Source organism: Bos indicus x Bos taurus, chromosome 8, assembly GCF_003369695.1.
Source record: "Bos indicus x Bos taurus breed Angus x Brahman F1 hybrid chromosome 8, Bos_hybrid_MaternalHap_v2.0, whole genome shotgun sequence".
In the NCBI taxonomy this organism is placed as follows: Eukaryota; Metazoa; Chordata; class Mammalia; order Artiodactyla; family Bovidae; genus Bos; species Bos indicus x Bos taurus.
In genome coordinates, this window is record NC_040083.1 from 67,030,894 (window position 1) to 67,058,567 (window position 27,674).

Sequence of the window (27,674 nt, forward strand, 5' to 3'; positions counted from 1 at the left end):
GACTCATTGGAAAAGACCCCGATGCTGGGAGGGATTGGGGGCAGGAGGAGAAGGGGACAACAGAGGATGAGATGGCTGGATGGCATCACTGACTTGATGGACATGAGTCTGACTGAACTCTGGGAGTTGGCGATGGACAGGGAGGCCTGGCGTGCTGCGATCATGGGGTTACAAAGAGTCAGACACGACTGAGCGACTGATCTGATCTGATTGGGGTCTGGATGCCAGGTTATTTTATAGATCAGAGAGAAAGAAGCAATGAGTAACTAAAATCAAAAGGCAGAATAGAGTGGGAGACGCAGTTGTGAAGTAAACCGAAAGGGTCTTCAGTCTTGCAAAACATCTCCAAGGGAATGGCCAGCCTTTGGAAGGGGTATGTTAATCTCTTCTATTCACAGGTGGGCAGGGACAAACTCTCTCTCTGCAAGTTGAGCAAAGGCACTTTAGTTTACAGTCAAGCAGAGGGGCAGGGTCCTCCAGGAAAGCCATTGAATATGATTATAATAATAAAAGCAAATCAAAGAAACAGTTTCCCACATGGAATCAGAATTGGCTTCCTCCCTCCAACACTATCTTGTAAATAGTTTCCAAATACATGACAGCTTGTCTTTCACACTCTGAAACAGTGCAATATGCTTTTTGAATGGTCAAATGAGCGAATACATTGGAGAGGAAGATAATAAAGTGAGAGAAATGATGGCACATAGTGCCCTATGTTAATATTCAATGGAATAGGTTTTATATTTGTTTTCAGAGTTTTTTTTGAACTTGAGGTCTCTTCATTCAGCGTTATGAAATTCCTGTTGACTTTTTCTTGTATGAAGTTGCCTTTCTTCCCTCTCCCTCCTTTCTTCTCTTTCTCCCTTAAATCTTGCCTTTCTTTGGGTCCCTCTCCCTGTCGGGGAACCCTCCTCCCAGCACGCTGGTCAGCTCCTCTCCCAGCTTGCTGGTTTAGCCCCGCCCACGCGGAGCCCAAGTCACGAGGCTGCGGGCGGGGCGCAGCCAAGGGGGCGGGGGCTCCACAGCGCGCATGGGCGGAGCGGGGAGCGGGCCGCCCCAGCTATATCTGCGCCTGCGCGGTGTCGCTGCGGGGCCAGTCGGGACGGAGGAGACAAGATGGCGCTGCGGGCGATGCGGGGGATCGTGAACGGGGCCGCGCCTGAGCTACCAGTACCCACCAGCGGGCCCCTGGCGGGGTCTCGAGAGCAGGCGCTGGCAGTTAGCCGGAACTACCTCTCCCAGCCTCGTCTCAGTAAGTATCAGAAAGCAAGACGAATCCTGTCTGCTCTTAGCCCCTTGCTCCCACTCACCTGCTTAACCAGAGGGGTGGGTGGGGTGGGGAGGGTTGTTTTCCGATCTCGCGCCCCTCTACCCCGACCTCCGCGTCTCTCTCTAGAAGGAGATTTTCAGTGACTCTTAATTTCCATGCCAGCGGTGGACTAAGGGGAAGAGCACCATCGGGAACTTCTTCCTGGGTTGGTGGGCTCCGGTCTGTTGCCTACCCTGTGCAGCTTCCCGAGGCTGGAGCCTGCTTAGGCGCTTGCTTCCTGTCCTGGAGGCAAGGCCGCTCCTTGCAGCTCTCCTGATCTTCTGCTGGCCTCTTTTGGATCTGCAAGGGTCAAGGGAACGCCCCTCCTCATCCCTTTGCCTCGGGTGTGGACCTCAGGGCAGGTTCTGAGGTCCTGCCGAGGGAGACGGTGTAGTGTCATCGCTGACGTGGTCAGGCTTTTCTCGGATGGAGGTCAGTCCCACAGGCAGAGGGAGATGTTGTTCGGTGAAGAGGCAGCCCCGCAGGAGGACATCTAAATACCAGCGAAAGCCAGAGCTGAAAAGTACCCCGCAGGTCATCCTAGTCTAAGCCTCTCATTTTACAGTGAGAAGCCTAAGGTTCTGAGAGAGACAGGGCTTGCCAGGCTTTAGACACCTAATTACTGACAAAGCAGGAAAATTCCCGATGTCTTCATTCCTGCTGGAGCTTTTTCCTTACCATTAACTTGAGTGCAAGATTGTCTTAAGGAAGACAAGCAGTTTTGCCTGTATATGTAGAATATATGCAAAACATATGCAGAGGCATGTTTAAAATGTTATTGTGAAAAAATCCTGATAACCAGGCTTAAATGGACTGCTCAGCCATTCCAACAGAAACTAATCATTAAGATTGTGTATCATCAGACCTTCTTTAGGCATTGGGGATGAGCCCTGAAAGTATACTCTTTACAATTTAGGAAAGCACCTGATGTTTCCCAACACTAGTTAATTGCCAGAGTGCCTATTTGTGGGTGGCTCTTGGGTTAAAAAGAATTTCAGATGAAGGGTTTCAGTCTGGGCGCTCTCCTCCTGACTAATCCCATCCTGATCAGTCACTGGGTCATGTGACAGCACTGCAGTGTGAAGAAGGAGGAAAGACTTGATCATAGGTTTGCTGAGATGTGCTCTTTTTTTCTTTTTTGGGATATAGTTGATCTACAACGTTGTGTTAGTTTCAGGTGTACCGCAAAATGATTCAGTTATATGTATGTATATATGTGTGTGTGTGTGTTTCCCTTTTTAGATTTTTCCCATTATACTGTTATTAAATTAATTTATAATTATAAAATCATAAAGGTTATTACAAGATATTGAGTATAGTTCCCTGTGCTGTACAGTATGTCCTATTGGCTAATAGTATATAAATTGTAATTCCAAACTTCTAATTCCCCCCCCCCACCATGTGCTTTTTATAATGGCAATTATTTGCATTAGAGAATACCAGTTGGGAGTTTGTGTGAGCTGAAGTAAATATTTCAAGAAATTGACAGAAGTTGCATTCATAAGAATACATTTGTGCCTAACAATTACAGATACTCTCAGTAATTGCATTTGTATGCTTTGATGTTCTTTGGGTGGAACAGATAAGACATTAGTGGTGCTTCTAGGAAAAGATTAGAAGAGGCAGTAGTCATTTTTCCATATAATTATTCACTCAGTCTCAATTCAGAGTATCAACTGAAACGTAGTTGAAAGAGTACTCCATGAGTAAGGTTGTGAGCTCTTAAGGGAGGTATGATTTCTGGACAGTCTGTGTGTGCTTAGCAGTGGCTGAAAAACTTCAGGAGATGAGATTCCCCCTGATAAGATGCAGGATTGCAACACAATGCTTAAAACTGAAACTTTGTGGTTCAGGAATCCTTTTTGTATCCTCAGTGCCTAGTCCAGTGCTCACACATAAAAGGCATTCTGTTTTGTAATTGTTGTGTAGCTTGTATTTAAACCCCTTATTCTAATAGTTTAGTGTTTGAATCCTTAATATGGATGGAACAGGAGTAGGGAGTTGGTGTACTTGGTTGGAGTTTTCCTTCTATGTCTGGATTATTCTAAAAAGCACAAATGATACCATACGTATGCTAATAGCTAACAGCATTTGTCATTTTTTTCTTACATTGCTACATTCTTGATTCTGGTTAACACTTTAATCACTTCTGAATAAATATTGATTAACCTTGTCACTTTTCTAATTAAAGATGTTACCATCCTAAGTGAAAAGTTATAGTTAATGTGTGTTTTTTGAATAAAGGAGTGGAATATTGGCAGTTCCACTGTACAAATAGGATGCTGGTTGAAAAATTGGGGGATTATGGGGCTGTTAACAAGGTCTGGAAAATGAGATCTGCAGACTTGAAATAATCTTGAACACATTGGTTAAATTTCTAGTCACAAGGAAATAAAACTTGATTTTCTTTTATACTTTGAGCAAGATTCAGTAATACACTTAGAGCTTTTGGATGTTAAACATTTTGATTTAATCTCCTGTTTCTTGAGATCCTAGGTCCGCCTGTCTTGCAGTTCTTATGTCATAAAGTAAACCTAACCTCAGTGAAAAGTCCAGTAAAGGAATCATTGGCCTGGCCTTTTTCTAGAACCTCTCTCTCCTTGCCCCCTGCAAGGTGTGGGTCTCTACTTTTCTTGCACAATAGATGATGATGATTCTGGTTTTGTTTTGCTGGTAAGGAAGAGGCTGAAGGACTAGATCCCATATTGTGCAATGGTTGTTGAATTTTCTCTTTGAAAGTTTCACAATCATTAAGAGTGTTAGATCTGTTGAACAGTCTTGTATCCTGTAGGAGGAAGAGGATGTCATCTGACCAAGTATGTGCTTCTTAAAACCTTTGTAGATTTGGGGTTTAAGATGTTGTCTAAATATTTATCACCTCCCTAAATATTCAGGATCAAAGATGTAACCATGTCTGCTTTGTTGTCAAAAGTTCTAATCATTTCTTGCAGACCGAAGTTCTTGTTTGTTTGGAATTTTCAAGAGAAGAGTGGTCATTATAATTGTCAAACACAGGCATATTTATGTAATTTGTGAATGGATTTTGATATTTTGAAGAAAGCTTAGTGTCTTTGGCAGCTTTACTCTAAACAGTTGTCTTTGCTTTGGGCTGTTAATAGTAATGGTGAGGTGTGTGTGCGTGCTTAGTCGCTTCAGTTGTGTCTGACTCTTTGCCACCCTATGGAGTATAGCCCACCAGGCTTCTCTGTACATTGGGGTTCTCCAGGCAAGAATACTGGAGTGAGTTGCCAGGGAATCTTCTGACCCAGGAATCGAACCTGCATCTCTTATGTTTTCTGCATTGGCAGGTGCATTCTTTACCACTAGTGCCACCTTGGAAGCTCAATAATGATGTGGAAAGCTGGGCAAATGTTGAGAGATAAAAGGTGGTGTTTGATGTTGTTTTCTCTGCTTGTCTTCCCCGCCCTCCCCCCACCACCGTTTTTTTATTATGGAAAGGAGCTATAGTTTGTATATAAACTGTCTTCTCCCCGTTTGTAGTCTAATGCTAGGAACTGTGTTATCTCCATATTTTTAAATTATACTGGAGACTAAGGGTTATAGAGTACAAACTTAGAATTAGGAGAAGGGGGCACAAACAAACAAAAGTAATTTTAGCCCTCGCTCTTTGATTTAGTAACAGGTCTCTCAGAGATGTAGTTCAAGTGTGGAATGTGTATGTCAGCCTTGCCTGCCTCCCAGTGTGTTGTTGTGAACTGAAACAAGGTAGCTTATCTGAAGATGTTCTGCAAGGGTGGAGCAGTTTGTTTTGGTAATATATTCTGTTTAGTTTGGATTATGCCATGTATTAGTTTATTTTGTATCCAACTTTAATTTAAATCAAGCATGTTGCTTAAACTCTGCTTTTTATCTGAAGTGGTCTTCTGGTGCTTACCAGTGAGAGAAAACTGCTGAAGCATCTCCATCAGTTTCTCCCTTTTCTGTTTTAACTTTTCTAATGCCTGCACTCCATTGGAGAAAGATTATTTTTCAGTAATGACACAAGAGTGTCGCAGATCACAGAAAAGGACCGGTTCAGTTTTAGAATCTGAGCTGTAGCACAGAGTTAAAGAAAAAGTGACTGGAGGTGGACTGTATACGTTCAGATCCTTAGGGAAGTTACTTAATTTCTGGGGGGAAAAAACACTTGGAATAATAGTCATTAGCTCATAGACCTGTTATGGAGATTAAAAAAGAATTCCTGTCGAGTACTTATTAAATATTATTGGTGGTTTTGGTATTGATCAATTTGAATGGTTCTTGGCTTTTTTGAAGGCTACGTACATTGTTTTAAATTTTGAGACTGTGATGAAGTAGAATCTTGTCTTCTATAATAGCAATCAACTTGATTCACTCTTTCCAGGAAAAGCAATCATTAGTGGTTTTTTTCTTGGTCATACTTTTGTCTTGTGACTGGCAAAACTTCATAGTTTTGAATGAGCTTGAAATTAAACATGAGATTCTAAAGGATCATTGTTGAAGAGGTTAAAAATTCAAAGAAGTTGCAAATTTTTTCCAGAAAGTAAAAGAGAATTTCAGAACCTGAAGCGTTTTACTGATGTTACAGTCAGCAGTTGCCTATAAATCTCAAAACTGAATTCCCCTACCCTCACTGGCCCACTCTCTCCTCCTGTTCCCAACTGTTAAGGTTTTTGAAAAGGTCAGTGTTTTAAAAGCCAGGTGCTAAGAAAATGTGTTTCTAATGTAGTTCACTTTGCACATCCTCATAGCAATTCTAGAAAATCATTGAAAATCAATATTTGGAATCTTAAAATGAGAACAACGAGGGAAAGAATCTAAAAAGAGTAAATTGTGTGTGTGTGTGTGTGTATGTAACTGATTCACTTTGCAGAACATCTGAAACTAACACAACATTGTAAATCAACTATATGCCAATAAAATTTTTTTCAAAATTATATACACAAAAGTATTCTTAAAAAATGAGAAAAATCAGGGAATTCCCTGATGGTCCAGTGGTTAGGACTCTGCACTTTTAGCTTCCTGGCCTGGGTTCAGTCCCCGATCAGGGAACTACAGTCCCTCACACCAGGTGACACTGCCAAAAATAAAATAAGACAAGGAAGAAATTGTTTCAGGGGTAGGAATTATTTTTAAAACAGTAGGGAGGATGAATCAGTAGTATGTTAACTGTTTTTCAGGTTGGTGGCAGTCAGTTATAACATGTGTAGTATTCTCTACCTGGTCTGTAGCTGTAACTGTGATGTACAGGCAAAGCGAGGGAGGAGGGAGGAGGGTTCAGGATGGGGAACATGTGTATACCTGTGGCGGATTCATGTTGATATATGGCAAAACCAATACAATATTGTAAAGTTAAAAAAAAAAAAAAAGAAGAAGAACCTATGAAAACAATGCATTGAAAGCGCTTTTGTATTTTTATTCTTGTATAAAGTTATTTGCTGGCTATTGTTGGCCTCTAGTTCAGTCTGTTATTTAAAATCTAATATATGAATTATTTGGCTTGAATTCATGTTTGGGGCCACGTTGTTATCTGTATGGATGTACAGCCTTGAATGTGAATAATTATTGTAAACTATATTTTACAACTTTTTTTCTGACTGTATTACATTTTGTATTTGGTCGATTTAATCATATCATAATTTAATGAATCTGTTTATTCTTTTTTTTTCCTCCAAATATCTGTGCTTTAGATACAGTCACCAGGATGAATTTCCACGTATGCTCGGTAGTCTTGTAATAAAAAAGTGTTAAAAAAAAAAAAAAAGAGTCCAGAGGATTACCATAAAAGTAGTAGAAAATATAACAATTGAGATCTTTCTAATAATCTCGAATTGCTTGCTTGCTTGGGTGTACAGTCATATCCTACCTACTCTTTGCGACCCCATGAATTGTAGCCCACCAGCCTCCTCTGTCCATGGGATTTCCCAGGCAAGAATACTGGAGTGGATTGCTGTTTCCTCCTCCAGGGGATCTTCCTGACACAAGGATCGAACCCACATCTCCTGTGTGTCTTACATTGCAGATGTATTCCTGACCACTTGAGCCATTTGGGAAAATCTTGGAGGCATAATTAACTTGTTTACGTGGACATCCGTTCAGGTTGTGACTTCCTTTTTATCGAAGGTTGAAGAAAAAAAGAGTATGTAGGGACTTCTGTTCGGAGAAGGCAGTGGCACCCCACTCCAGGACTCTTGCCTGGAAAATCCCATGGATGGAGGAGCCTGGTAGGCTGTAGCCCGTGGGATCACTAAGACATGACCGAGCGACTTCACTTTCACTTTACACTTTCATGCATTGGAGAAGGAAATGGCAACCCACTCCAGTGTTCTTGCCTGGAGAATCCCAGGGATGGGGGAGCCTGGTGGGCTGCCGTCTATGGGGTCGCACAGAGACGGACACGACTGAAGTGACTTAGCAGCAGCAGCAGGGACCTCTGTTGATCATTACAGTTATAAATGTATTCAAGCAAATATTTGGTGTCAAGAGGTAAATGTCCTCAGAATGAAAACAAGTGTCCTGATAGTGCTTGCCTGCTCTCTCTCTCTGTTTGTACCAGAGCACTGCTTCCTGGCTAAAGAAATTGTGTCTTTAAATTCTGAAGCTCCTTGAGTGATCAGACTGCTTGTTTAAATGGTTTCCTTATTCTTGGGCATTTACATTCATGCAGAAATTTCTGTGTAAGACCTCATAAGAAATCACGCAAGTGAAAATTTCCCAACTAATTAACAGCTTCTTATAAATTATTTCATTTGTTTTTTCAGCTTTTCTGATTATGAAATTTAGTTAATTCTGACATTGTTGGATTTGCTCTCCTGAGTTCTGATTTATACATGATTACTATTAATTACACTTGGCAGGTATGGAGCTGTGTTGTTCACCGATGGCTACATCTTTTCTAAAATGAGGGATTTGGGTAGCTTGATGCTATGCATAATTTGCAGTAGAAAATGTAAGCTTCTACAATGACAGTAACATTTGACTTTTTTTTTTATAGGATACTTGTATGTTCTCTGGCCTTTTATCCCCCTTCATAAGCTCTTTTTTCACAGTTTTTATGGTACCATTTAATGATGGTTTTTTATCTTAACAGACTACTTTTTCTCAGATTTCTTTCATGAGTTTTGTCACTTTTGCTTAAAAGGGGTTCCCTTCCTCTTTTCTGTCTACTTTGCTAAGTGCCACCTTTTCTATAAAACCATTTTTCTTCTAAATAAGAACAGCTGCACTGTCTTCCCCATGCTCCACAGATCTCTGAACACCTCTGTTAGAATCCTTAACTCCCCTCCTCCTCATAAAATTGTGGACTCTTAGAAACTCTCTCTCTTTGCCTTTGTTTTTGTAGCCTGGGTCCTTGAAGCAGTGTCATTTATAGTAAGAATTCAACATGGTTTGAGGTTTGCCTGGTGGCTCAGACGGTAAAGCGTCTGCCTACAATGCGGGAGACGCGGGTTCGATCCCTGGGTCGGGAAGATCCTCTGGAAAAGGAAATGGCAACCCACTCCAGTACTCTTGCCTGGAAAATCCCATGGACGGAGGAGCCTGGTAGGCTACAGTCCATGGGGTCACAAAGAGTCGGACACGACTGAGCGACTTCACTTTAACTTTCACTTTCAACATGGTTTGGGTTGAATGAAGGGGAATTATGAAAAGTTGTACAGATAGGGGCATATTTATGAATTCAGTGAAAACTTTCATACTGTTTGAGTTGCTCCATTTAATAATGGATGTGACAAAGTAGAGGATTTTTGGTAATACCAGAGAGGTAATAGAGACTGTGTCCTGTTTGACTGGCACTGACTGTTTCTGTTTCTTTCCAGCATACAAGACAGTATCAGGAGTTAATGGTCCACTAGTGATCTTAGACCATGTTAAGGTAATGCCACTGTCCTTATCACCTAACCATTTATGCAGTTAAAAGCATAGTACTCAAAACTGTAGTTTTTTATAATTAAAAATGACAAATTTTAAGCCATTCCTTGGTCTGAATGTCATTGCTACATAGGAGATAAGAATTTTAGAGCAGAAGTCAGAAGATAGGATTCTAGTACTGAATCTGTTGTGGATTCTGCTTGTGGCCTTGAGTCCCTTATCTGCAAAATTTTTAATTTGTTTAAAAAATTAAATTTTAATACAATTATTTTACTTAATTAAAATTAAATTTTAATGAATTAAAAAATTTTTAATTTAAAAATGTAGTTCTACCTCCTAGGTTTATTAGGGAAATAACTGTAATATTTGTAAGTATGTTTTATGACTTGTAGGATATTAGATATACAGTATCTTATGGCTCTTGTCACAGTATTATAACTACTTGTTACATATTTGTTTTCTTTTCTCTACTAAATTTTAAGGTCTTTAAGTGAATAAACAATGAACTTTATCTTTGAGGACCTGACACTGGTGTTCAAGTAATGAATAAACGACAGGTTATCTCAACAGCGGCTAAAACCATAAAGTGAAGAATAGCTTTTACCTATTCAGTTTGTTGAAAGACTCTTTTGTTACATTTTTTTTTTTTTAGCCACACCTATATAATAAGAATTATCTTAGAAAAAGAGGCATGTAATACAGTTTATAATTGAGTACCTTGGGTGAAGCCTCCTGAGTTCTGTGATTAAAATATCTTCAGAGGAAATAATTTGTGTAATATGCCCAGTAATTCTGCTTTGGTTGTTGTTGAGAGTGGATTGGGGAAAAGGTACCCATTTATTAGTTGGTTGAAAGAAGTAATGACGAAAGTATGTTTGGCATGTGGCCCTTCTAGATGCAGAAAGTAATCAAAAGACATTTCCTAAAAGAGTGCAAAGTGCATTGTCTGTTCAGCTTTATTTAAGTTAATATTTTTATGCATGACAGGGTACCTATACAAATCAGATTAAGCATGTAGCTTACTCCTGGCCATAGCTAGTATGCAATTTGATTCAGAGCTTCAGTATGTAGCACTGAAGTTGTACATGTATGCAGATGTCCATTAATGTTTTGTGAAAGGATGGAGCATACACTTTTCTTTTTTGAGAAAGTATTTGGAACATTATTTGTTTTAAATACTTTGTTTTATTTAAATATTTTAAAATATTTTTATTTAAAATTTTTTTAAATAAAATTTTTAATATTTTGTTTTAAATATTTGTTTTAAATACTTATCTTTGTCCTTTATTCTTTTTGATATACTTCTTCTTAGATAAAATTGGGGGCTTATATTTTAAAAATATGAAGCATAAACATACTTTCAAACAGTCTAAAAATACTCATGTTTCGAGTATATTAAATGTTGAACTCAGCACCAAAAATATACAGTACAAATATGTAAATGTCTAATTGGTAAGGACTGTGAAGGGTAAGTACAAGATACTATGAGAGTCAGTAATGGGAAGGACTTCGAAAACATCTTGGAGGAAGTAATTTTAAGAAAGCTGAGAAAGTTTTATTGAATGTTTGGGGTATAACTCCAACTGAGGAAAAACTGGTAAATAAAGCTTAGGTAGTTGTAAGAATTTATATGCCATAATGCATATACTAGGATCAAGGAATATATAATTTTATACAAATTGTATCAGAATAGATGATGGAGACTGCTATATTTAACTCATTTTCTGAAGGTAGCACATCTTTCATTCCCAAACCAGAGAAAAGATAGTATCAGAAAAGAAATAGTAAAGTTATTCTCACTCACAGGCACAGATTCCAAACTGTGAGCATAAGTAATTTTATCCGGTATATTTTTGGTATTTACTGAAAAAAGCATAAGCTTTCTCTAGCTTAATCTATGAATGACCTGAATTATACTGACATTTTCTAATATCAAATCATCTTTGTATTACTAGGATAAATTCGACTCTGTCATAATTCTGTTGACTTTTTAAAACATGTTCTTGCTAATATCCACTAAACATGCTCTTGCTAATATCCACGTATTGGATATTAGCAAGAGCATGTTTTAAAAAGTCAACAGAATTATGACAAAGTCGAATTTATCCTAGTAATACAAAGATGATTTGATATTAGAAAATGTCAGTATAATTCAGGTCATTCATAGATTAAGCTAGAGAAAGCTTATGCTTTTTTCAGTAAATACCAAAAATATACCGGATAAAATTACTTGCTTCTTTACAAAACAAAAAAAAAGAAGAAAAAGAAGGTGGTTTTAGAAGTAAGGGATAGAACAAACTTTCAAAATCTCTTAAAGGCTATCCACCATAACCTACCACAAACAGCATCCTTAAGGGGAGACTCTGGGAACATTCCCATTTAAGTCAGGAACAAGATGAGGGGGCCCATTGTCACCACCACTGTCCGTCTTTGTTTATCCTTTTGCTTGAACCCTGATCAGTGTTGCGGGAAAAAGAAATTAGGGGATATAGGGATTAAAAAGGAAAAGGCACAACTATCATCATTTCTTGGTACTATGATTAAACGGAAAACACAAGTCATTCAGTGGACAGACTGTTAAAAACAGTGGTGGTAAACAGTGTTGCTGGATACAGAAGATCAGTCTGTAGAAATCATTAGTGTTTTGTATGCCAGGAGTAACTACTGGAATAACTAGTAACTTTTTACAGAAAACTGTGAAACTTCGTTGAAAGACATAAAAGAAGACTTCAAATAAGAGGAGATTCCATACCCATGAATGAAAAGACTCAGAATTCTCCCCAGGTGACAAAATCAGTTAGAAGCAGATAATAAAGATTTGGTGCAGGAGTGAGCAGGCATTTCAGTGGAACAAAATTAAGATTCTTAAAACCAGCTCTTCTCACACCTGAGAATTTGACTTGATAAATGATAAAGGCTACATTACAAGTCACTGGGGGCTATTTGTGTTACTCAGTACATAAGAGTTGGGGCATTTGGCTTCCTGTATAGAAAAGAAAAATGAGAAAAATACAGTTACTTACCAGAAATAAATCCAAATGGATTAAAGACCTAAACATGAAAAATCTATCAGAAGACAATATGGAAGACCATTTTTATTTGTGATTTTAGATTGGAAGGTTTTCCTACAAAAAAGAGGCAAATCATAAAGGCAAATAAGTCATTTTATTGCAAAAACTTCTGTATGATTAAGATTACCATAAATAAAATTTAAAAAACAGACTGGGAGCAGATACTTGGAAAAGGATTAATATTCAGAATCTATGAGACTTATCTAAAAGTAAATTAGAATAAGCAGATTCAGTTGAAAAATGAGGAAAATATGTTAATAAGCCAGTTACAGGAAGTGAAGTCAGAATTGTCAGTGAATATGAAAAGATGCTTAGTAGAATCAGAAAAATGCAAATTGAAAGATACTATTCTTTATTTTATCAAAATGGTAAAAATTAAAGTTTGATGATATAAGATTGGCAAAGATGTAGGGAAAAGATACTTTTCTATGCTACTAGGAAATTGTAAAGATTACTCCTTTGCAGAGTAATTTCGCAGAAAAATGGACACAACCTGTAACCTGCCACTAGGTAACTAAATACCGTAGGGAAACTTAGACCCACTTGCATGAGACGCCACATGTGAGAATGTCCATTGCAGTATGTTTGTACTAGTATAAATTTGGAACAACCTTGAACACCAGTGATAGAAGAACAGCTGGATGAAATGTAATATCAACTTGACTTTATCTTAAATATTACCATGACGGACCCAAAATATTCAGGCAAGTGGGAAAAAACCAAATTGCAAGATGATATGTTTAGTATGTTCCCTTTTAGGCAAATGAAACATTAACGGTACATTTTTGGAAACATGCAATTTAAAATATTAAAATGGACTAGAGGAATACACTTCTGGTTAGGAGAAGTGTATATTGAGGGGGGTATATTAGCATTATTTATAATGAGTAATTATTTTGTTGTTTAGTTGCATTTTATTCCTGTTCTCCAACAGCACAAGATGATTAGTGATTAAACAGCCCAGAAGCAAGCATCATTGCTGAGTAGAGGGAACATAGTTGTTAGTTTTATCATCTTTCTATAGTCTGAAAACTTAAAAATATACATGGAAGAAAAAAGAATTAACTGCTGTGTTTCCATAGAATCAAGATTCTTCTTTCTATGCCTTTTGCTGTGTTTGCCAGAATGTGTGCCAGCAGTGAGTGTTTTAAGGACTTAAACTACCTGAGGATATTGTAACCTCTTGATGTATACCTGCATGTATAGGGGATGTGTAGGGATTGCACAAGCATGTGTGCTGTGATAGAGCCTAGAGAGCATTTGGCTTCTAGAACATTGGTTTATTGAGCCTTTGTTTTTTTACTATTTAGTTTCCCAGATATGCTGAGATTGTGCACTTAACACTACCTGACGGGACGAAGCGGAGTGGGCAAGTTCTAGAAGTTAGTGGTTCCAAAGCTGTGGTTCAGGTAAGCATTACTTGAAAAATCTGGCCAGTTGAACATTTTTCTAATCACAAAAAAGCATAAGAAACACCAGTAGTGTTTTCTGGTGATTATCACATAAGTATACAGATCTTCCTTGACTTACTTGTGGGGTGACAGCTTGATAAACCTGTCAGTAAGTTGAACATACCATTTAAGTTGAAAATGCATTTAGTACACAGAACCTACTGAACATCACAGCTTAGCTTAACTTCCATTGAAGGTGCTCAGAACACTTAGATTAGCATGCAGTTGCATAAGACCGTCTAGTGCAAAGCCTATTTTATAATAAAATGGTACATATCTAATGCATTTCTACCACATGACCCCTCTGTTTCTTTAGAGATTGGTTACTGACTGTAAGGGAAGAAAATGAATTTTTCTTGTTGTCTTGCCAAATGTCTGCCACCTATGTGCATTCTAGCCCAATAGCTCCACTGGTAAAATGGCTTTTTTTTTTTTTTGATTGGTAAAATGAAGCAGATAATCACATAGAAAGACAGAGACAAAAAAACAGAATTCACAGCTTGTGGGTTGAAACCAAAACAAGATCTGAGTCTGTGTCTGTAAATTGTCTCTGATAAGTTTAGTTTTTAATGTTACTGACTAGAGAAAGTGGCAGTTTTCTAGAATAACATATTGCCCTAAAAAGTAATATGGATGGCATCACTGACTCAATAGACATGAGTTTGAGCAAGCTCTAGGAGATGGCCAAGGACAGAGAAGCCTGGCGTGCTGCAGTCCATGGGATTGCAGAGACAGACACAACTAAGCGACTGAACAACAACTAAAAAGTAATCTAAAGCAGAGGTCAACAGAATTTTTGTAAGGGGCCAGATAGTGCATGTTTTTAGGCTTTGTGAGGTTTTATCTAAGGTCTCCTCTGTTGCATGGTCTTTACACTTTCTTTCCCTTCTTTTTTTTTTTTTTAAAGAAAACCACCCTTTAAAACTGTAAAAACAAACAAACAAACACACACACACACACACATTCTTAGCTTGCTTAATAGGTTTGGCCTGCAGGCATGACCCTGGTTAAGAGGTGGAGGTTTGGTTCATCACCTATCATGAACACTTCTTTGTTAGTGATAGTAAAAGTAGTATATACATTTATGTATTTTACTTTATAAGGGCCATTTAAGAGGCAAATAAATTTTAAGCACTTATGATCAAATTTCTTTTACTCTTCTGTTTTCTTTCTTGATAGGTATTTGAAGGGACTTCAGGTATAGATGCCAAGAAAACGTCCTGTGAGTTTACCGGGGATATTCTCCGAACGCCAGTGTCTGAGGATATGCTTGGTAAACAAATACTGTTATTCATTCTGAGCAGAGATCTGTTTACTTTTTAACATACTTCCATGTAGTTTTTTTAAGTGAATGTTTAAAAACACAGTTAAAAAAGTGAATATTTGAGTCATTGTATTCTCTGTACTGCCTTGTCATTGTTTAACAGGTCGGGTATTCAATGGATCAGGAAAACCCATTGACAGAGGTCCTGTTGTCCTGGCTGAAGACTTCCTTGACATCATGGGTAGGGACAGAAAATGGATTTTGTGTTTAGAGGAAATAACATCTGTCTTATACCTTTGTCAGAGAAAGGATGATTTTTATGATACTTAAGTAGATAACCAACATGCTTCATATTTAATTAGTTATTTTGTTAATTATTTAGTAATTTTATTTTTCCCAGAGCTTATCTTAATTTTTTATGTCAAATACTACAAGATATTGTAAAATATTACTATATATTACTATAATATTACAATGTATCTGAAATATAAGTAGTAGAGCCATAATGGCTTTGAAATTAGGATTTCTCTCTTGCTACACTATATAATTTATTAATCTACAAAATATTAATGGAAAAAAGTTTCAGATTTCAAAAATAACTCATTTTTTGAGTAGAAATAAATGCTTTATATGACTGTAGTCTTAAAATATATATGTATCAATGTTCTCTTTTGGAAATGCATTAGGCCAGCCAATCAACCCTCAATGTCGAATCTATCCAGAGGAGATGATTCAGACTGGCATTTCGGCCATAGATGGCATGAACAGTATTGCTCGGGGGCAGAAGATTCCTATCTTCTCTGCTGCTGGCTTACCGCACAATGAGGTGAGAACTAGAATTTATTTGATGTGAAATTTAAGAAGAAAGGATCTCCAAATGTTTCACTGTTAGTGAGAAACCAACTAAAGGATTTTCAAGGTAAATACTCAGTGTTACTGTTTATATCATCCAGTTCCATTGACTCTCTTATCCATGTGTATCTGACTTCTTCCTTACTCTTAGGAATCTTTGCAAAAATTGCAGAATAATTTTGTTAGGGAAAGACCTTTAAGACATCCCAATTTCATTTGTGATTTAATTCCCAAAAGTGTAGGATAAAGGTTATTTTGTTATAGAAAATATTATTTTAGCTTTCAACCCTGTCCTTTTATACTCCCCATCAGATTGCAGCTCAAATCTGTCGCCAGGCTGGTTTGGTAAAAAAGTCCAAAGATGTAGTGGACTACAGTGAGGAAAATTTTGCGATTGTATTTGCTGCTATGGGTGTAAGTATAATCTTTTCCTATTTTAGAATGAAATGTAAAATTGCTTATGTTCTTAAAACAGTGTAGAAAAATACACATGTATCATTCAATTTATCTCTAGGTAGAGAAGTTTCAACTTGGTATTTTGGGCAAACCATGGATTAGTATTTAGCAGTTGACTGGAATATAAGAATAATTCTCTTTGTGCCCAAAGCTGACTGTTTACTCTCTTGGCTTTTGTGAATGTTTTGGGAGTACCTGAAGCTTTAGAAGAAGGAGCAGTGCATATCTATAGCTTGGCCTTCATTAGAAATAAATGCTGGGGGAAAAAAGAAAAAGAAATACTGAGAATCTTGCGTCTCTGAGCACTGATGAAGTCATTGCTATTTAGGTAAACATGGAAACTGCCCGGTTCTTCAAATCTGACTTTGAGGAAAATGGCTCAATGGACAATGTCTGCCTGTTTTTGAACTTGGCTAATGACCCAACGTAAGTAAACAAATATGCTGTTTCTCTCTGTTTACACAGGCTTCTGGTCAAAAATATTACCTTAGACTAGGGAGGTAAAACATAATGAAAGCTTCATGGGCCTAGGAATAAGATAACCATATGTAAATTCCAGCTCTGCTTTTTGCAGGTCACTTGGTTTTGGGCAAGTCATTTAGGCTCTGAAGCTCAATGTCTTCTTTTGTAAAATGTGATAAATAATACTTGTCTCACAGAGTTGTGCATATTAAATGAGATAATAAGTTACTTAGCACATGGCCATACTCAGTAAATGACTTTTTCCTCTTGCCTGTAAAATCTGGCCCCTGTTGTTTCCTCCTTTCTCCTTCTCACTCGCTTCCTTTCTTGCTAGATTTTGAGAACTATGTAGTTCTGAGAAATTATGGGGCATTTATAAAATAGTCAATTTAGCTGTGTAGCACTGAGTAAATACATAAAAGAACTCTGCCTTAAGACTTTTAAAGTAGTAATTGCTTCACCTTCCTCAGTTTGTGTAAAACTTTAAATGGGAGATTGTACTGTTATTTCCGGAATCATTTTATTTTGTTTTTGGCCTTTTTGTCTGCGTGACATAGTACTTAATGTTTCATTTCAGTATTGAGCGAATTATCACTCCTCGATTGGCTCTAACCACGGCCGAGTTCCTGGCCTATCAGTGTGAGAAACATGTATTGGTTATCCTAACAGACATGAGTTCTTATGCTGAAGCACTTCGAGAGGTAATTTTTCTCTTAATTACAGTAGGTTATCTTGTTGCTCTGCAAGTTTTCATTTTTTTTTAATCATTTTTTAAAATTAATTATTCATATGTTAGTGTAACACCTTAATCAGGAAAGAAAATACTATTTTTGTCAGCCTAGTTGAAATGATTGAAAATGAGATTTAAATTATTAGCCTGTTTATCATACTGTCACTGTCTCCATTGATTAAGACTGGATTCTCAGGACTTTTCCTGGTGGTCCAGTGGTTAAGAATCCACCTTCTAGTGCAGGGGTCGTGTGTTTGATCCCAGGTGAGAGAACTAGGTTTCCACATGCCACGGAGCAGCTAAGCCCGTGTGCTGCAACTAAGATGTGACACAGCCAATGAATGAGTGATTAAATAAATACTAAAAAAGAAAAAGATTGGATTCTTAAAGAGAGTGAATCATGCAAGCTATTTAATCAGCTACTCTACCAGGAAGTTCTGTCTCTCTGGACAGTCCATTTTTAGCCCTTTCCAGGAATTTCATTTTCAGTGATGTAAATTTTTATTTATTTACATAAATAAAGACTATACTCTGGCAGAACCCTCTTCAGAACTTTTTTCCCTTCAGAAAACTCAGTATTTAGAAACAATATAAGATTCTAGCATCCAGAAGTGTGGGGTGTGTTCTGATGCAAGTTAGGAAATTTTGAATGAGTTGCTCTTTTAAGTATGTAAAAAAGAGAAAAAGACTTCTGAAGAGACTTGCTATATAAATATCTAGCTTCTTAAAATTCCTTAAGATCTGTCACCATATCTCACTCTGCTTTGGTGCTTTTCCATTGAAGGACTTTTTTTCTCCCATCCATCCATCCACACTTACATAAAAGGCAGTGAAAATAAGTATTAGTGAAAATTTTTAAGAAAGACAATTTAAAAGCCCTTAAAAAAAAATTATTAGATTCAACAGACAGCTGTTCTGTCAAATAGACACTTAAGTTTTCTATATGTTTATCTTGCTTTCTACATGATCTCCTTTGATGTTCAGTTGCTAAGTCATGTATGACTGTGACCCCATGGACTGCAGCATGCCACATTGATAAAAACTGGTCTGCAGGCCACAGTTTGAGTAGCTCTGATGGAGCGTACTCTTGGAGGTACCGAAGTAGCACTTAGCAGTTGGGCTTCATGCTTTAGGGTTCTTAGTGGTTGTAGATTAATATGTATACATAATATTCTAGTGTGCATGTTTCCGAGAGAAAGACCTTTTATTACTGTTCTTGTGCAGTGATCTAGGGAAATTATCTGGCCCTTGATTCCAGTTGTAAATTGGGGTTAATATTAACTTCTTCATTAGAGTTCTTGTGAGGATTAAATTAAATGATGTATGTAAAGTATATCTGGAGAAGGAAATGGCAACTCACTCCATTCTTGCCTGGGAAATCCCATGGACAGAGGAGCCTGGCAGGCTACAGTCCGTGGGTTTGCAGAATCAGATACGACTAAGCACACACACATAAAATGCATCAAATGATTTATGTATATATATATATATTTTTTTTTTTCCCTTTTGATTTTTTTCAGAGTTAGTCTATGTAAATCTGCAGGATACATAAGATGAAATAAATCGTGTGAACTGAGAGTGTTCTCTTGGTTTTAAAATGGACTTCCTTTGATTTATAAAATTGCAAGCTGGATTTTCTTCTGGCAAGCTATTTAAAGATTCTTGTTATGGCAATAATGATTTTAACAAAAAGCTTCTGGTCCCCACTTGTCAACATTTCTGTTGTAGAATAATCTGAAATTTTGTTGCTAGATTTTTCTTAATGAGACAATACTTAAAATGAACAAGATGATATTTCTGACTTTGTAATTTGGTCTATTCAAACAAACGTGTTCTAACCAAGCATTAGTTCTCATATTCTGGTATGTGATACTATTCTCCTTGACTCACTGTCAGGTTTCAGCAGCCAGGGAAGAGGTTCCTGGTCGACGAGGTTTCCCAGGTTACATGTATACAGATTTAGCCACAATATATGAACGTGCTGGTCGAGTGGAAGGTCGAAATGGCTCTATTACTCAAATTCCTATTCTCACCATGCCTAACGATGGTAAGTTTTGCGTCTTTGGATTATAGCAGGCCTGATCATTGTAAAGGGCTTTAATTTCAAGAGAGAATATCACTATCGTTTTGAGAGTATTCTCCAGGAGTTGAGTTTACCTATTGATTTGTTTCTAATAAAATTTTTTCATTTCAAAACTACCTATAATTATTCTTTAGTAGAAAAAATTTTCTTGTAATTTTAATTTTTATTAATTAGCTAGTATTTAGTGTCTGCTATTTGCAGTCCACTGGTCCAGATGTAAGGAAATTTTTTAAAACGTATGAGCTCTTCTTATTGTAAACTACTCATTCTACTTGGATGTTTTCTTTATATATGTGCACCAGTAATTTAAGGTAGCTTAGGTGCCAGATAAAGAGCACAAGTAGCAAATGCCACAAGACTGGAGGTAGAATGACTGACAAGGCTTGTTAAAAATTACCATGTCTGTAAGCGCACAGTGCAGTGCCTGCCTGGGTGTCCGCCCAGCAGCTCCTGGGTGAGACTTTCAGCATTCCCCTTATGTTAGTGTCTTTTTGTCTTTATCTCAGTTTTTTTTTTTAATACTTTTACAGAATATTTTCAGAAACAGTAAGAACTATAACTGAGCACTGTTTCAAGTGTTTTTGTAAATATTGACTCATTTGATCTTCACGGTGACTTTGAGGTGTCTGCTCTGCTGTGAGGCACGGGGAGGTAAAGTGTCCCGAATAGGAAGTGGTGGCTTTAGAACCCAGGCAGTCTGAGTACTACCTCAGACGTGACGATGATTTGTTCCAAGGAAGTAGCTACAAGATTGCTCTCTGAACAGACTAGGGACACCTTGCTCTGTAGGGCCTGTGGTGCTGCCTGTAGTGCTGCGTTACTTGTTTAGCCTGTTTGTATTTCCCATGTTGAAATGTTGGGTACCCATCTGGGATAACTTATGGAAGAGTGCTGTCTCAGTATACATCAGATGGTCAAATCTCTGCAAGCGAACTTTGTGTTTAAATGGAACGTTATTTATACTTGGGGGAGAGGCAGCACATCTAGGAGAAATAGTGCTTTTTATGAATGTAACTAATTTAACTTGCGTCAACACGTATCTGTGCTGCAACCAAGTAAGTTAAACTGGCCACTGTGGTAACCTCTAACCATTTTGGCTGTTTAAATTCTAAACTTTATTAAAATCAGATAAAGTTTTGAAATAAAACATTTCAGTCACAGTAGCCACATTTCATGTGTTCAGTAGCCACATTTGACCAGTGGCTGCCATATTGCATAGCACAGATAAAGAATTTTTCCATCATCACAGAAAATTATTTTATATAGCACATATTATTTTATATTTATATATTTTAAGTAGTACAGATCGACTTCCTGTGGGTTTGTTTATATGAGATGGACAGTAACTAACATCACATGTCTTCCTCTGGTAGATATCACTCACCCAATCCCTGACTTGACTGGATATATTACAGAGGGGCAGATCTATGTGGACAGACAGCTACACAACAGACAGGTATTGAACACTTGTGCAGTGCCATAAGCTTACACATCTATTCTTCAGTTATTCTTTAGTGTCTCTGACTTTGCTCTTAGGAATTATTTATTTAGAAAACACCAACTTGAATTGTTTTTAATATGACTATGAAACTGTCATTTCTGTAATACTAAAATCCTAGTGTGGAGAAGACTGCCAGAATTAAGAATTAAATTTCCACTTTCCTTATGCCTTAAAGTAGAGTCCATTGTCTCAAAGAACTCTTTTCGGGTCTTTATTCCAAAATGGCATGGTCCACCAGTTTTGTTACTAATATAAAAATAGATTTTTCAGATTATTTTCCTTTTTATTGTTATTTTTAATTGAGGTATAATTGACATAACATTTCATTAGTCACAGGTGTACAGTGTGATGGTTTGATATTTGTATTTGTTGCAAAATGATCACCACAGTAAGCCCAGTTAACATGTCACCTTACATAGTTAAAGTTTTTTTTCTTAAGATGAGAATTTTGGAGATCCAGTCTTCTAGCTACCTTCAAATACGCAGCACAGCATTATTAGCTTACACAGCCACCATGCTGATCATTCCATCCATGTGACTTACTGACGTCACCACTTACCCTTTGATCTCCCTCACCCGTTTTTCCCACCCCCATCCCTTGCCTCAGGCAGCCACCAGTTTGTTCTCTGTGAGCTCAACAATTTGTTTTTTAAGATCTCATGGATGTGAGATTATACATATTCTCCTTTTTTATACATTATACATATTTCTCTTTTATCTTTTTCTCTCTGACTTATTTCACTTAGCATAGTGCCCTCATGGTGCATCCATGTTGTCACAAGCAGCAAGATATCATTCTTTTTTATGCTGAGAAATCAAAAATGGAATCTTTTAATTATTCTTTAATAGATGCCAGCATCTAATAATGAGCTTTTTGATGAAATTGTTAAATCTTTTTATGTGTAATTTTATGAGAGTTCAGAACCATTTTGGATTTGAAATTTTGAAATTTCAGTTTTTTTAATATAATCTTGTACTGTTTTGTAGATTTTACTTTTTGGATTTGATTTCGCAGAAGTCTTAAGCTTTAAAATATTTCTTCCTTATCAGGAAAAGATATTAGGACTCATCTAGAAAGCAAAAGCAGCAGCTTTATCCAATTTAAATAATAATAATGAGCTTCACAATCCTTTACTACCAGTGAAGCTTGAATTTTGTACTTAAATATATTTTCTCCCTTCCCATTTTACCCAAGATTTATCCACCCATTAATGTGCTGCCCTCCTTGTCGCGGTTGATGAAGTCTGCTATTGGAGAAGGCATGACCAGAAAGGATCACGCCGATGTGTCTAACCAGCTGGTATGTGTGTGCTCTCCAGAATGAGTGCTTTCTTAGTTCATTCCTTCTGCTTTCTTAACACCTCTTGTCTTTTTTCCACATCACTTTTCTTCTCCCCCATTAAAGCAGGAGTGTAATATAGAATAGTGGAATATCGGTGGAATTCATTAGAGCCTAGTAGTTTTCTCATAAGGATAAATAAATGCTCATGACAAAGATCAAAAATCACATGCCTAGGAGAAGGAAATGGCAAACCACTCCAGTATCATTGCCTGGGAAATCCTATGGACAGAGGAGCCTAGCAGGCTACAGCCCAAAGGGTCACAGAGAGTCGGACATGACTGAGTGACTAAGCACATAGCTACTTAGGTCTTAGAAGCTGGCCCTTTGGTGTGGCTCACTGCTTCTATCTGGCGTGGGGCCCAGGGTCTCTCCCTGAGTTGCCAGTTGTCAGCAAAGAGGAGACCTTTCCCCTCTCTGCTCAGTTCGTCCACCTGACAGCTGTGTAAGGACTCATGTGTCCTGAGTGAGATAGGTCTTCCCACCTGCTCCTCAGGTCCTTGATCCCTCCCACCCCATCCCCTCTCCAGTCTCAGATGCGAATAAAGTTTAAAGACAAGGAAAAAAAAGAACCACATGCTTGAGACCTGCCTCCCATAGTGTATGAATTAGTTTTTAAGTAAAAAAATCAAGGCCTAAAGCCTTTAAGTTTTTATTAATAACCTTAATAGTAATTATACAGTATTTCTGAAAGAATATTCTACCTTATTTTTTGTTTAACATAGTAGGCAATCACCAGAACACTAAGGGGTACATATATATTCTGTGAAATCCTTGGTTTCTATAGCCCTGAGATTGTATAGCAAGCATAATTAAAGGAAAATGCATTTGACCTTAAAATAGGCATGATAAACCTACTAACATCATAAGTATTTTTTTGAATAGAATTTAGAGATGGATTTCTCTCATAGTGTAAGTTATATGAAAATGCTCTACAAAATGTAAGCTCATTGATACGTTGAGAGAGCATTTTTTTGTACATTGTTTGTAATGTTGATGTACTGTGTGCCTGAAGATTCCTTTCTGAGTGAGATTACTGTATAATAAAGTCTTTCTGACTTGCATATGAACTTTGTGAATTACATTTGGAAGTAGTATGAAATCCTGTGAAGATAGCTGTAGCAGTACACTTCTGTAGCCCAGATTATTCTTAATATTTATAAAACCTTATCTCTGCTTTTGTCTCTGTAGTATGCGTGCTATGCTATTGGTAAGGATGTACAAGCCATGAAAGCTGTCGTTGGAGAAGAAGCTCTTACCTCAGATGATCTTCTTTACTTGGAATTTCTGCAGAAGTTTGAGAGGAACTTTATTGCTCAGGGTAAGATGACTGTTTTCCCATGAATATAAACAGCATCCTAGGTAGTTTTGAGGACTTCTTTCCTAGTCTGAGAGAATTTACATTGGTCTCCATGCAGTTTTCCTTCTGATCGGAGAAGAGGTTCTTTCAGCCATTTGCCATGTCTTTCTTCTTAGCCCTCTTCCTTCAACTCCTTGATCCAGTTATTTGGCTCCAGTCTTACTCTTTCCCTTCTTACAACCAGCCTTCTGCTCTGCTGCCTCCCTTGTCCCTTCTTCTTAACCTCTCTGGAGTGCTCTTCTCTGGTTTTGGGGCTTTCAGACTTTTCCAGTCCATCTATCTTCATCTTCCTGATTTCCTATCTTCTTGCTTCTTAATTGTTAATGTTTCCAAAAGCTTAATTACCTCTTCTTTCTGTGCTTTTCCCCCTACACTGACTGACTTCCTGTTTATGAGCCTTTAGCCTCTTTCTGGGAGAAGGCAATGGCACCCCACTCCAGTACTCTTGCCTGGAAAATCCCACGGATGGAGGAGCCTGGTAGGCTGCAGTCCATGGGGTCGCTAAGAGTCGGGAACGACTGAGTGACTTCACTTTCACTTTTCACTTTCATGCATTGGAGAAGGAAATGGCAACCCACTCTAGTGTTCTTACCTGGAGAATCCCAGGGACGGGGGAGCCTAGCAGGCTGCCGTCTATGGGGTCGCACAGAGTTGGACACGACTGAAGCGACTTAGCAGCAGCAGCAGCAGCAGCAGCAGCAGCCTCTTTCTGAAGCTCTAATCCCACGTCTCTAACTGGGATAACTTTGTTTATGCCACTCCCTTCTCAGACTTCTCATGGTGAGAAGCAGAGGATTTTCCCAACTGACCACCTGCCTAGCAACTAATTCCCTTTTCAGTTTCTGTCTACCTCTCGCATGACCATTGTCCCAGTTAGCCCAGGCTCAGGAATTAGGGATTCTTAACCTTTTTCATTTATTTTCCATCATTAAATATTGGCTACTTTGCATTGTTCTCCTTTAAAACATCCTGTTCTGTTTTTTTTGTTGTTGTTGTTCCTAATGTAACTTAGGCCAGTGTTTCTCAAAATTGAACACACCTTTGAATCTACTGGGGAGCTTGTTGAAATGCAGATCTGATTTAGTAGATCTGGGTGGGGCCAGAGAGTCTGTTTTGATGTTTCTGGGTGATGTTGAAGCTATACTGACCTCTGTCCTCTCTGAGTCGGAAGACCTAGTCTAGTCCTTCTCTCCTCGTCCGTGGCCTGTGTCTTCACCAGTCTCCCCAGCTCTCTATACCATTGCTGAAGTAAATTTACTGTTAACTATATTGAGTGTCCTTCTGTTAAAAAGTCTGTGGTGGTTTTAATCACATAGCATGTGCAGGGCTTTTGAGCTGTTTTGTTTGGTCTGCTAATGCTGATGAACTCTGTTTTTTACCTCATTGGTATTTATAAAAGATGTGTTTTTATTAACATTAAAAATCCCCCAAATATGATTGCTGGGTTTTCTTAAAAAAAAATTAATGTAGAACCTTACTTTAAAGGATAACAATTAATTCTGGTAGAAAAAAGGACCAAGAACTCTAACTCCTTAGCCAAAATATGAGATTCATTTGCAGGATAAGGATGACTTTGCTATTAAAAATAATAATGGCAATAACAACTTTGAAAACCACTGCCCTATTCAGGAGCGTAATTGGCATTTAGGCTTCTTATGTGTCTGTACTAGACTCCTTCAGGCTGGCCTCTTTTTTCTGAGGAACAGTTTTCTCATTACTCCCTGGATAAAACCCTGACTCTAGTTTCTGTATTCCTTGGAATCTATTTAGAGCCCACCCAGTTATCAGAAAAAGGCATGTGTGTGTGTACACACGCTCATGACTACCCGATGTTTCTCCCTGCGGCTTTCTCCCTTTTCACTTATTCTTATGTCTAAACCCTCATTTCTACATTCAGTCACATCCAGTCCAGGGGGACCTAGCTGTTTGTGTCTCTTTTTTATACTTCATGCTCCCAGTGCTAGGCCCATAACAGAGTAAATTTTGAATAACTCTCTGGTAAGTTAACAGTAGTTGGCCTTTACTCATCTGATCTCAATTTTTTGTAAGGTCCTTATGAAAACCGCACTGTGTATGAGACTTTGGACATTGGCTGGCAACTGCTCCGAATCTTCCCCAAAGAAATGCTGAAGAGGATCCCTCAGAGCACCCTGAGTGAATTCTACCCTCGAGACTCTGCGAAGCATTAGCTGCTACTTCATCGCTGGCTCGATGCTCTTGTGAAGTACTGGTTCTATTTTCTTTATTCCTTTTGCACTCCCCCATCCCCACCTTTGTGTTGGAGTTTACTGTGTTACCCTGTAATTAAAAACAAAGACTAGGTAACATACTGTGCCAGTGTTGCAATGTTTTAAACTGCTAACAGACTTTAAAATATCCCCTGTTTAGAAAAACCTGGATCCTTCCAACGCTTTCTTCAAAGCAGCTGAGAGTTGGAGGTGGAGTTTTTCATCAATGTGTGTATTTGTACATAGTGGTGTACCTTACTGCCTAGTGTCCTCATTATTGGGGTCTCTTAGCCCTTGCCTCTCCACCCTGGCAATAGTATCACTATCTGAAGTTACAGTGCTTTGGTCTCCAAGCTAGGGACAAGAGAGGGGTCTGAAAGACACTTCTCAGAGCCAAGAGGCTTTCCTGAGCGCTGGTTTTAGATTTTGGTATGCCTCGGGGTCTGTGCCGCTGCTCTCAGCAGATGGTTTTTACTGCCCGCCTGCTCTTTCCTGTCTAATAGACTAGAAAAGGAGTTTCCATTTCCTCTTTGGTACGGATTAGCTTCAACCTCCATGTCTTACTGCTCTTCCTCCCTATGAATAACACAGAATCATGCCACTTTTGCCCTGCTGGCATCGCTCTGAGCGGCAAGATGCCCTGTCCTAATGATCCTTACTGGGTTTCCATGCAGAAGAATCATCATTACAATAATTAATAGAACTTTGCTTGGAAAGAGTTGGGATACAATTGTTTAAGAGTTAAAAAAAAAATCCTTTCTACACTTGGACATGCCAACAGTGGTTTTAAGTTTCTAGAATGTTGACCAGATGCTAGAAAGGCAAGTGGGGAAGAGAAAGCACTTCTGTTTATGGATTTTTTAATTTAATGTATGGATATTTTAAACTCTGTTAGATAGTAGCCTTTGGGAAATCCCCTGTTGGGTCCTGCTTTTCAACCTCTTTGCCTTTTCAGGGTAGTCTTGTGGCACAAGTGACAGCATTAAAAGCTTTAGCCTTTTAATTCCTCCTCCTTCCTGCTGCGAGCCCTGAGCTGTCTTCTATGCACTTCTGACGTGTCTCCTGTTGGGTCTCTGTGTTCTTTGTTCCTTGGGTGCAATAGCAGCTTCTCCGTGCATTCCATCTTTCTTTCAAGTTGTGTAAAGTTCTTCAGTTTTTTCTCTGAAGGTGTAGGGGGTGGGGGCGGGGGAGGACAGCATGATTATATTTTAATGTAGAAAATGTGACCTGGATATAAAATGAAAATAAATATTAAATTAAATGAAAGTTACCTATAGTGACTCTGTATCTTCTCATCAAAAAAGTAGTAGCAAAGAGCAAGTATATAATAATAATGCACCTCTTTGATTCACAGTTTTGAGCATCATAACCAATGTTGTGAACCAGGTCCTCTTACAGGGGAACCATGTTTTGTATACCTGTCTGCATTGTAGGTTGCCCTTACGAGCTCTTTTCTATAATACGTCTTCCACTGTATTACAGTTTGATTCAGGGTCGGGAGTCCCTAAGGTTGTTATAGCATTGTTTGTTGCAAACATTCTCCAGACTTTGAGAGCCTGTCTGCCACGAATGAAAGAGGGTAATAAATAGAAAGTGAAAGACATACTGAAGCAGGCTGAAACTTATTTCCAATAAAATCTGAAACAGGTGTCCAGTATATAAGGAAAACATAGCGGTTAAAGCACAAGAACGTGGCATCACGGCAGCCTCCCACTTCTTT

At 38.2% G+C, this 27,674-nt stretch overlaps 1 protein-coding gene across 1 annotated transcript; it reads left to right on the plus strand.

The window, feature by feature from the left end:
* The first annotated feature begins 1,062 nt into the window (after positions 1 to 1,062).
* On the plus strand, positions 1,063 to 27,557 carry ATP6V1B2 (ATPase H+ transporting V1 subunit B2). The gene is made up of 14 exons (XM_027549786.1): positions 1,063 to 1,252; positions 9,106 to 9,161; positions 13,539 to 13,637; positions 14,859 to 14,952; positions 15,107 to 15,184; positions 15,630 to 15,769; positions 16,108 to 16,209; positions 16,580 to 16,677; positions 17,291 to 17,414; positions 19,340 to 19,490; positions 20,900 to 20,982; positions 22,223 to 22,327; positions 23,558 to 23,687; positions 25,776 to 27,557. Exons 1-14 carry the CDS (start codon positions 1,117 to 1,119, stop codon positions 25,913 to 25,915), a joined length of 1,536 nt encoding a protein of 511 aa, XP_027405587.1. The 5' UTR covers positions 1,063 to 1,116; the 3' UTR covers positions 25,916 to 27,557.
* Positions 27,558 to 27,674: the final 117 nt, after the last annotated feature.

What these genes read in the sequence shown, in the direction of transcription:
- ATP6V1B2 (XM_027549786.1), top strand. Translation starts at nt 1,117, where the DNA reads ATGGCGCTGCGGGCGATGCGGGGGATCGTGAACGGGGCCGCGCCTGAG. An exon ending in TTGTATTTGCTGCTATGGGT is followed by an intron (nt 16,210 to 16,579) that starts GTAAGTATAATC and finishes ATTGCTATTTAG; the next exon opens with GTAAACATGGAAACTGCCCG. An exon ending in ATGCTGAAGCACTTCGAGAG is followed by an intron (nt 17,415 to 19,339) that starts GTAATTTTTCTC and finishes ACTCACTGTCAG; the next exon opens with GTTTCAGCAGCCAGGGAAGA.